Here is a 10,734-nt window from a genome sequence, read left to right as displayed (position 1 = left end):
TCTGTTTCTCCTCCTGAAGCAAACTACAGGCTTGATGTAGGAAGAGGGGTAGAACTAGATCTTCAGTGTCTTCACAAGGCCCCAGAAGAGGGGAGCACATTGTACCCCCCAAAACAGGGCTGCTGATAAATCTTTCTACCCCTGACCCAGGGGACGCTGGAAAAATTGTGAGTGCATCCCCCCACCTCTTATCCTATGATATTTGGATGACAGTCCTGCATATGTCACCAGGGAAAGTGTCAAATCTTATTTGGGTGCTGATTGTGCCAATTTAACAGCCTGTCACTCATAGTCACAGCACAGGTGTGACCCAAGAACACTACTTCTTGTCCTCCTGATCATATGTCATGTCCTCAGCCTGCCTAGCTTCTTATTAGGTTAGACACTGTACAAAGTTAGTGTCTCTTTCGTTCTTTTCTCACTTCCTCCTCATTTCTCTGCCTGTCTTCCCTTGCAGTTCAGCTGTTCATCTGGCCACAAAACCCTGCAGAGTGAGGATGGCCAAGATCAGTATCTGCCTTCATTCCCACTGAGTCTGGAGGGAATTTACTTCCAAAATCTGAAGGTCCCTGTGCCTGTAGTGGCTCATTTGGACAGCATGGCTCTGGCTACAGGTTCACCACCAGCCATACAGCCCAGACCTCATTTATAGCTGGGTCAACTGAGAAGACCCACTGACACATCTGAGGTCCAGGGTAAAAGCAGACCTTTGCTGCTCTGGTCCAGCAGTGGCAATTTATCCTAATTAAAATGTATGAGCAGAAGGAAGACAATCCAGCAAAGTCACATTTGTTAGTCTCCTCTATGGAAGTCTCCACAGCATCAGCCCCACCATCAGCCCGGTGGGAWATGATCCAGGAAGCAAATTCCAGAAGCTCATATTCTCTTTCTTATTGTCACTGAGCAATGTTCCTTCATAGACACCACAGGGGAACTGTCAGCCAGGGAAACCTCTTCAGGGAAAGGGCTGGGCTAAAGGTGGTGATGTAGGGACAGCTCTGACCTGGAGGTGGATCTCATGTAGGGTTTTAGGAGCAGTTTGCCCTTCAAGGGGAAACTATCCATGTTTTCCTGTGTCAAGGCAAAATTAAACTCGAAGTAAGGGTCTGGGTTTGTCAGAATTAATGAGACAATAGTTCCTCCTTTCACACAAACAGGCTTGTCTCTGGTCTTGCTGGACAATGGTGTAAATATGGTCAACTCCTCCAGGGATTTCCAAGCCTCATCTCCAATGGGTATCACTCTAGAGAGCTTTGCACTGGCTGAGCTTCTAGCCTAGCAAGACATAGTTGCTTTCATTTTCATCCTAATGGCATGTATTAGTTTTTGTCTTCTTCCTGCTCACACTCATTTGCTAGTGATTTCATAGCTCTACTTGCCTTAGCAATAATCCCTGCAAACTTCCAGTTACATTGATCTGATAAGTCTGTGCAATAGGAACATGCCTTTGATTCATATGTTAAAGCTGGAATCCACTCCTTGCTGGATGTTGCATTATACATTGGCAGATTTCTTTCCTCATGAGGGATGGCTTTCAGCAGAGAGCATATAGAACAGTTAGAAATGCATATGTGCTGTTCTAGCACAAACACAGCYATTTAAGTGAGCCACAGTGAGAACAGAATTTATGTTAGCTTGGGTGGATAAAATTGGATTGGAACTGGATATGCTCACATACATACCATTGGTCTCATTGGTCCTTACTTTACATATGTTGGATTTCCTGCTGCCAATAGAGAGAAGCAGTTCTAAAATAAGCCAAAGGTATGTAAATGGAGAGCAATATGTTCAAATGGAATTACGATGTCACATCTAGGTTTGCCTCGGGGACAGGAATAAGGCTGGATCTCTGTGTTATTTCACACTCCGTATCTGTTCATATCATAGCTATGGCTAACATTCCTTGTAGTATTATTTAGATTTGTATAGTATGGGTGAGCAAGAGGGGGCTAAAATACAGGCAGAAGCTGCAAATCGGGACTCCTGGGTTCTCCCAGCAGTATGGCAGAGGCTCCTTCCTGTGCTGGGAGCAAAGAGCTGAGTGGGGACACCCCGGTCCCACATGCACACTCCTCATACTGGCTTTGTGTCACTAATTTAGCTGGGTGGTCCTTAAAAATCTTTGCCTCAGTTTCCCTCTTCACCAAAAGCAGGGACTAAAATTTATTAGCCTGTGAGGATTAATTACTCAGGCATCGCAATGTGCATTGCACTTCTCAGAAGAAAAGTGATATTCTCTAGAACTGGAAACCCTGCCTCTCTTCTTTCCCACACTTGGTGCTTGCCATCTGGCTGAGAAGCGTACTGAAAAAAAGACACAAATCCTCCATTTAATTATACTGTGCATTTTATTATCTCACCTCAGATTTGGTTGTTAATCTCTTTTACGGATTTCATTTACATAAGTGGAGGCCTTTAACTTTAGCAAGCTGCATCGCTTTCTCTTCTGATTCTGCAGATATCAGTAAGCTAAAAAGAAAAGAAGAAAGAACAAGTGTCCTTAAATTTGTCATTCAGTATTTGCTAGGTTTTATATACTGTTTCCTCCTCCTCAGCTCTTCACCTAAAAATCCAGAAGAAAAACTTAAATCAGCCCAGACAAAGCAGAATAACAACTCCCACAGGAATAATAGAGACCCTCCTATTAGAGACGTTTAAGCCCAGATAAGACAAAGCTCCAGAGATAACAGTGATAACCATTCCACAACACGCAAGTCTTCAGGCAGGAGTAACTATATAACATCCTACACCCTCATTTCTCCTTTTACAATTCCCATACACAAAGATCAAACCCCAGAGCTGGCTTGTTAGCACTTGACACTTCAAATTGCAGCAAATTCTCTTAGTTTTAAGCTGCTGTTTAAGAAGGAAGGTGTTCAGAACTGCTCTGCACCCAACATCTTTGTAAGATCCAACCTGAGCGCAGGTGCTGAGCTGCCTTGCAGGTGTAGCTGGAATTATAAGCTCTACTGGAAATTGCACCCTAAAGTCTGAGGTCTTCTGGKGGAAGAGGAGTAGGGAAGAAGGAAGCAGTGCTAAGGAGACCTCCTGAGAAGTGTTGCAGTGCTGCTAGCAGTCAGTATCAGTTCTAGGGCACAGGCAGGGCCTTTGAAGATAGTATAACCTTCCCGAAAGAAAAGCGTATGCATTAGAGAGGGTGGGGGTATCCAAGGTCTCTGTAAAGTGAGCAAACATGACACAAAAGCCCTTCTGAGGAATATAAATATCTGCATGATGACGAGCTGGTGAGAGAAAGGAAAGACAGAATTCCCAAGGCAGAATTCAAGCTTCTGACAGTACCGTCTGGGGTGTCCTGTAACATCTCTGCTAGCAGTTTCTCCAGGACATCTTGGTATTTTTCCAGCTGCCTTGAGGTGAGCCACATTCCAGCTTTGGCAGGAACAGCTAAGTGTGGAGGAAAGCAGAAAAAGTCAATGGGAGAAGCTGAGGGGAAGAGAGGCAGGTAGGTTGGGGGCAGCCATGCTTTGATTCAACTTTGCTCAAGTTAATAGAGGTCCAGTGCTAATTTGAAGAGGACGCTGAGTGTGGGGAATAGTAACATTCTGAAGGCAGCCCCTTGTACTGTCAGTTCAATCTCATGTTGCTCATAGTGCCAGTTTTCATGCATATGGGCTGACTCAGAAACACAGATAAAGGCACCTGCTGGCAACAGAAACCTTAAACAAGACAGTAATTTCTGAACCTTGTAATCCTCCACTCTCTCCCACTTTGACCCTCCAAGCTTCCAGCTTTCCTGATGCTGATGAAGCATCCTGCCTTAGTAAGGACTGAGGATGAGACATTGTCCTGCCTCCAGGTTGACCGAGTTCAGGCCAGCTGCTGCTCAGTGAAGTTGTTCTGGGCATGGCTGGAGGCATAGGAGGACTTGTGGTTGCAGTGAGGGGTTAGACCCTGGGATGTGCCTCTTATTTCATATCTAGAGCCGTAAGATCTTGCTATTCGTATCMTATTATTGATTGTTGGTGTACCACGTTCGTAAGAATAGTTGCATATTAGCCTGTGTCTTGGCAAAATTCCAGTCTAGCTAGTCACTCTGCTTGTCTTGCTGAGCCTCTCCTGCAATTTAGACTGAACCTCCATGCTCCGTTTGATGGTACAGAGAATGGCTGTGCTCACCACAGAACTGGCTGCATCAAAAGGGCAAAACCAGAAAAGCATTATTTTCAGACTGGGCTGGCAGGTAAGCATGCCTTTGAGGGCTTAGACTGACACTTAAATCCTTAAAATTAATGATTTTCTCCTCRGGTGTGGGTGTTTGCACTGAAGTTTGTAAATAAGGTCTTCCCGTTGCAGAGCATTATGAGAGGAGGTGAATGGTGCTGGACAACTGATACTGGAGCTGAGCAAAAAAAGTAACAAGTTAAAAACTGAAGCAGAGCTGTAAATTACTGACTTGCATTTGGCTGGTGTTTATAGAGTGGCAAATGAAAGACCACATGTTGTTTTCATCTTTCCTATGCTAAGGGAGAGGCCAGGTGGGTCTGAAGGGTAACCAGGCTGGTAAATATTCAAGATAATTTAAAGGCTGAAGGTATACATTTTCTCCAGTGCAACCTTGCTCAGTTCCCTGGCAGAGCTGGTAGGAAATGAGTGGTATTCCTCTTTATTGACTGTGAGCTCCCTAATAGCACCTATTCTCTTCTCATATGGCACCATTAACCACGTGTCTGTAGCGAGGTCTGTAACCACGTCTGTAACCACGTGGCTCTACAGCAATCTGACCCTGTGTGTTCTTTTGGATTCCTTAGAGTTGCATGGTTCACCTTACCTGAATGGTCCTGACCTTGCTGATATATGCTCTGAATTGCTCAGAGAAACCTTGCTCTTCCAGCTATTGCAGTGAGGTCAGAAATTTCTTCTGGCCCTTGTTCCTCTCCTTTTGTGGAACACCACAGGAAAGAGCAAAGAGGGCAGTGCTGCTGTGACACAGCATCGCGACAGTACCAAGCACTCTGTGGCAAATCCAGGGTGTGATGTCCTGCACTAGGTACCTGCAGAGCTGGGTGCAGCTTGATGGGATGTTTAACTGCTGCATGGAACCAATACATCATTCCTCTGGTCCCTGAGCTGCTGCTCACTGTGAAGAGACCCACGGACTATGGTCAGCATGGCTTCAGGGGTGACAGTTCTGATACTCAGCAGGGGCTGCAACGTTTTGTGTAAGGTCAGGCTGCAGGGAACAATCTATGTCACTCCTCGATGACTCCTTTGATCCGTGCCAGATAACACTATCAGCAGGATGTGGTCACCAAGCGTACTGATCTTACAGAGCTATTGCAGCCCCAAATGGAAAGTCAAATTGTGGGATACAACAGATAACAGCAAGGGGTGCAGAACCCACTGAAGGCCATGCTCAGTGCCATACTGRTTGCTGTGCACTTACTTCAGTTTGAATGAGTGCTCAGTGGAGGAGAGGCAGCCTTTGGGAGGAAAACAAGACTGATTTCACCTACATACACCTACAAAACCCTCACTCACCATCAGACACATAGCTACCAGGGTTGTGACACACAGACGATATGGGGGACAGTGGGTGGGTGCCCATCCTTTCTCTCAAGGAGGTTGAAGRATGGCTTTGCTCCCCACAAGAAAGCAGTTGCTCAGCAGTGAAGGGATAGGCTTTGGAAACAAGATTTCTCCCCGGTATCAATGGATTGCATCATGTGGCGGAAGCGCCCTTTGACTGTGTTTAAGGAGAAGATGCCACTTTCCAAGGCTGCCTGCCTGACACCGTTCAACAGTATTAGTTTCACATCAAAAAAAAAAAAAAAAAAAATCTCCTCTCTGCACATCCCAGAGGTGACAACCATCTGGAGGATAGCTAATTATTTGTTACAACAAAAAGACCCAGCAGAATGGTGAAGGGAGGCTGCAACTTCACTATAAAAATTACAGCCACTAACATGGAGAAAAGAAAAACCAAGAGCCAGTATCTGCAGATAACCCGCATGGGCCTTTCAGTTCTTTTGTAAAGGGGTTTGAGCTCTTCTCTTCTGCTCTCATATCTCGAAGATTGTCTCTCCCATAGCCCTTAGTTTTGGGCTGAGTGGGGGACTGCCAATATCATATCTCCTGTTTGGAAGGGACAGATGATGAGAACAACAGTGGCACGGCATGTCCTGGCAAAGCTTGGGGTGAGGATGGAAGAAACACCTTTCCCGCATTATTCAGGGCTCTAGCCAGCAGAGCGCATTTCTCATGGGTTACCTGCATTTTCTGGAAGTCACTCTGGGTAAGAAGGGCAGGAAGCCTTTGGTCTGTTCAGCCAGCACAGATACCACGTACACCAGGAGCAAACTAACCACCAGTTTCTTTGAGACCATTGTGAAAGCCTGAACAACACAAGAATAAAGATGCTGGGTTGATAATGGAGAGGGCTATTTGAGGAGAAATCACTTTGGCTTTTGATCAGCTGCCATCTAATTTAGCCACCAGCTAACTATAGGTATATTTACTCTTCCAGTTGCTCCTGAGCTGGGAATAGAAGTGTCTTGACTGACAATTCTCTAAAACCACTTCTTGTAAACAGATTTGTTCTTGAGCAATAACCGCGGAGACTCAAAGCCTTCAGTCTGATTAAAGACTCCCTCCGTGCTGACAGCTCTGGCCCCCAGCTGCRGTGGCATGACAGCCCCACGCATCCAGAGCAAAGCGTTCCCGTCGACCCCACTGAGCCCTGACAACAGGCTGGGCAGAGTGGTGCTGCGGGAGAGCAAAAACCTTCATAGAGCTGTTTTGTTGAATTTTGTTTTCATATTCCTCACCACCGAAAATCTACATTGGTGAAACGAATCATTTAATAAACCTCATTGGGTCAGAGTGAGCTGAGAATGGCATTAGCCAGCCCTGCTCTGTAGGAGTCTAGTAGAAAGGGCTTTAAAAAATAGCTTTTGAAGTGATTTAGAGCGACTTACATCAGAAGAGGACTTATGTAAACATTAAATGTTCTCTTTAAATATTAAAATATTCGCTCCGGATGAATTTAATGAAGTCAGGTCCCAAAGCTTAACCACTCTACCTGATTGGAGCCTGATCCTTAATTAGTTTCAAAAAGCTTGTGCTTTGGACATTATTAGAAAGACATTGTTAGGTCAAATTTGACCCCTAAATTATATTTCCTATAAATATCATCAAGTATTGCACTGAAGGCCAGTGGAAGTTAAAAAATACTCCCCTCCACAGCACTTGCCAGCCAGATCCCTCAGCTAAACGCCAGTTTGGAGGAGGTCTGACAGGGAACGAAGGCGACTGGAGCCCCTCTCCTTTCTCTCAGCATTGCTTAGCGCCAGTCTGCCCATGGCCAGGGCCACCTCCCTGCTGCCCACCCACGTCGAGTCAAAGCTATTAATTGCCCTGGGACATTGCCTCAGATGACCTCGCAACATGCACCATTTCCTGCCGCGATCCAAAGGGGATTTCTCAGGCTCTCCCCTCCTCAGAGCATTTCAGTATGCACATGTGCTGATAACGTAGCATTATTTCAGTAGCATCAATCTTCTGTGCGGTTTCATTTATTCTAGCACTGCAATAAAATAGTGCCATATACAACAAAATAAACCCAGTCATCTCTTATTGACTAGCCCTTTGTGAATTAGTTCTCTCCCTCTTCCCCCAGAGAAACACCCCCACAYATTTCCAGTCCGAGAATGTCTCTTCTGAATGTCCCTTCCTTATTTTGTAAGCAGGACATGTYTTTCAGACCCGAGAACTCCGGCTCATTGCCTCTCCAGGCAGATATGTACCTTGTCACTAGTGAATTTGCTTCTCAGCTACAAAGGGAAAGCACAAAGCAGGAGCATCCCAAGTTCAGCATCAGCACAACAAAGTGCTGCGGTCGCATGAGGCTGGGTGCAGCATTATGCAGCTCTGCTTACGCCAGCATAAAACGAGGGTAGAGTGCCAATTTGGGGTCAGGAGGTGTGGGCATCCGCCTGCTCCTGGTGCGAGCACAGCAACAACAGGACAGTGCCTTTATGTGCTGAGCTCTGCTTTCTGAAAACCAAATTGTTCCTGTCAATAGGAGCTGGCTGTGACTCATCTTCTTTATGTTCAAAGCAGCTCCCCGAGTGCAGAGGACACGCAGGGTTGCCTGYGTCTCCGCAGCACGCTCTGCTGCCTGCTAGGTGCTAAGGACAAGCAAGGAGGCAGGAGCTGGTGGAATCAATTCTCTTGTGGCCAGGGAAGAGTAGAAAGCACCTTTCCCCTCGCTTAAGCATTGATTTTCCCTCTTCCTTGTCAGACAAGCTCCTGCTGAATGGAGGCGATTGCATGCTGGGAACACTAGCTCTGCTGGTGCCTGGTCAATGTGGGATGAGCAAGCACTGGAGGAGATGGAGATTGGAGAAACAGAGCCCTTTGGGGGCTGCAAGAGGTGCTGCATTAATGGCCACAGAGCAGGAGGAGGGAGAGATGCCAACACAAGCACCCACCTCTAGACAAATTTCACAGGGCAATGCCTGGGTGGACTTGAGTGCTCATAGCACTTTCTAGGCAATGCCTCCCTCACAGTGTGCAGGAATATGCGGTTATGGCAAATCATGGGCACAACTGGGCTGACCTCACCAGAGTTTTGATTCACARAATCTGGCTGTGGTAAAAAGCCTCATTTTTGACCTCTTGTCGAGGAAAAGCTTTCTGCTTTGCCCAACAGAAACATTTGGTAGAGTCACGTTTCCTCCCTTTTCCCTGCAKAAAATTTTGAAAACCATAGGGAGAAACCCCCTGAGCCAGGGCTCACCACCACTGCCACCAGCACCTATTTGAACACCCATGGACCACCCTACTGAGCTCTCGGGTGGCAGCGGAAACCTAGCACCTACCTGGCAAGTGTAGCCCTGGGATGCTGATGGTCAGGCCTCTCGTTCCTCTTCATGCCTGGATGCTCCTGCTGGGTTTCCCAGCCCTTTATATACCTGCTTTCCTGCACTGGAAACTTCAAGGAGAGCTGATGAACAGCTACCTAGAGAGCGTGGAAACAGGTTTGCCATACAGGCAACATTGTTATCTGCATTGGATTTCTAAGAGTTTCTGCTTTCCAGGATGATCCCCTTTCTGCCCTCCTCCAGGTTGGCAGCAGGTCTCAGTGGTGCCTGCAGCTGGACCTAAAGCAAATCTCTGTGCCTCGGTTTCCCTATCTTTATGATGGAGAAACTTCCTCTCTCCTAACTTGTCTATTTAGTTCATGAGTCCTCCAGATAAGGTCTTTATGCCATGAATGTATCAGCAGTAAAAAGATGCTTGGGTCTTGATTCTATTTTGATTCTACTGCAACATGAACAAATCACAATAATAACAATGATGCCACTGAAATAAGSATAATGCAGAATGAAGTTTGACCCACTGGCACTGCAAAAGCATTGATTTAAGGTAATAAATCCCCTCGGGAGATCTAGATCAAAGTATTAAAATAATAAATAAAACTGTTCATGCCAAATCTAGCACCAAAGAGCTTTATAAACTAAGCAGACAAGTGAGGAGATGACTGGGCAGGCTGGGTGATTTATCCGTCTATCTGGGGTCCTCAGATGGCTCCCAATGCCATAACAATTGAGCAGCTCAAACTCCTGGACATACCAGTCCCTGTCAGGGGCACAGAAGGTCTGGGACAAGGCCACGGATGTCCTATTGCTTCTCATCAGATTGGCGGCTGCACGTGAGCAAACCTGAGAGCAACCAGCCGAACGCAGGCGAGAAGCAAGAGGCAAAAATGAGTTAGGGAAGGAATGAAACCCTGTTGCATCGAGTGGCTCTGCAGGGTGTTACAGCAGGGGTGTGCAGCAGCGTTCCTGCCTCACCAGCTGAAAGCTAAGCACCAGCAGTATTTGCTGGAGACAAGAGGAGAAAAACTGTGACATAAGGCAGGAACACGGCTTTCCTCACCTGGCTCCGTCACAGCTAGTCGATATAACATGTGCATGCTTCGCACAGTGTGTGGGTCCTGCCAAGGCCCTTGCTGCTGTCACTGCAGTCAATAATGCTCAATTTGGGCCAAACCCCTCCTTAAAAATGTGGCAGTTGCTAAGACGCTCCTAAGATCCCTGTGTATTTATTACAGCTTATMGCCAAGCAATGAAGTGGTCCTAGCTATAAAACTTCCAGGGAGGTCACCATAGTTTTTCTCCCTGGGACTATATGCACGTGCGTCGATGCAAAGGACATTACACAATAGGTTATATTTCCCTTCACTAAAGAATTTGTGCAAAGCCTATTTGACACTGGTTCTCATTTTAATTGACTTTTCCTTTTCTTCTTCTTTTTTTTTTTTTTTTTTTAATGGCTATGATGGATGCAGCTGACGAGTCAGCAGATGGTGTTGGGAAGTGACAAATTAATTACCAAGAAAGGTCACTTTTTCAAAGCACTAAACTTTCCCATGTCTTGTCCCCTTTTACCTCAAAAATGTGGCTGGCTGGCAGGTTTCCCATGCATCTGTGATGAAGCTTTCTTCATTGGAAGGGACAAGCTTTAAAACAAAAGGGAAAGATTAAAATTAATCATACTTGTATTAGCTGGACACTATCTACCAAGTCCACCTCTTAATCATGCAAGTGCACTCAAAATGGAAAGGAAATGGAGAACTGTGATCTGATTCCAAGACTTTTTTAATGGAAGCACTGGAGTGGATGGTAGCAACAGGCATCTTTTTGCTCTAGGTTTGCCAAGTTCATAAAGGCAGCTTTTAGCATGACCCCTTCCATTTGCAATAAAACACGA

At 46.0% G+C, this 10,734-nt stretch overlaps 1 protein-coding gene across 1 annotated transcript; it reads right to left on the bottom strand.

Annotated features, from left to right (window-relative positions):
- Window positions 1–2,513: 2,513 nt before the first annotated feature.
- On the bottom strand, window positions 2,514–10,445 carry MLN (motilin). Its single transcript, XM_085310652.1, is given in 6 exon segments — window positions 2,514–2,563; window positions 3,301–3,409; window positions 4,799–4,902; window positions 6,228–6,257; window positions 6,260–6,353; window positions 10,413–10,445. Coding segments are annotated over 6 exon segments (420 nt in total).
- Window positions 10,446–10,734: the final 289 nt, after the last annotated feature.

The sequence above is a fragment of the Rhea americana genome, unplaced genomic scaffold, assembly GCF_003343005.1.
Source record: "Rhea americana isolate MKP2758 unplaced genomic scaffold, rheAme1 scaffold_321, whole genome shotgun sequence".
NCBI lineage: Eukaryota > Metazoa > Chordata > Aves > Rheiformes > Rheidae > Rhea > Rhea americana.
The sequence above is the reverse complement of the archived record's forward strand: the minus strand, read 5'-3'. Positions and strand labels throughout refer to the sequence as shown.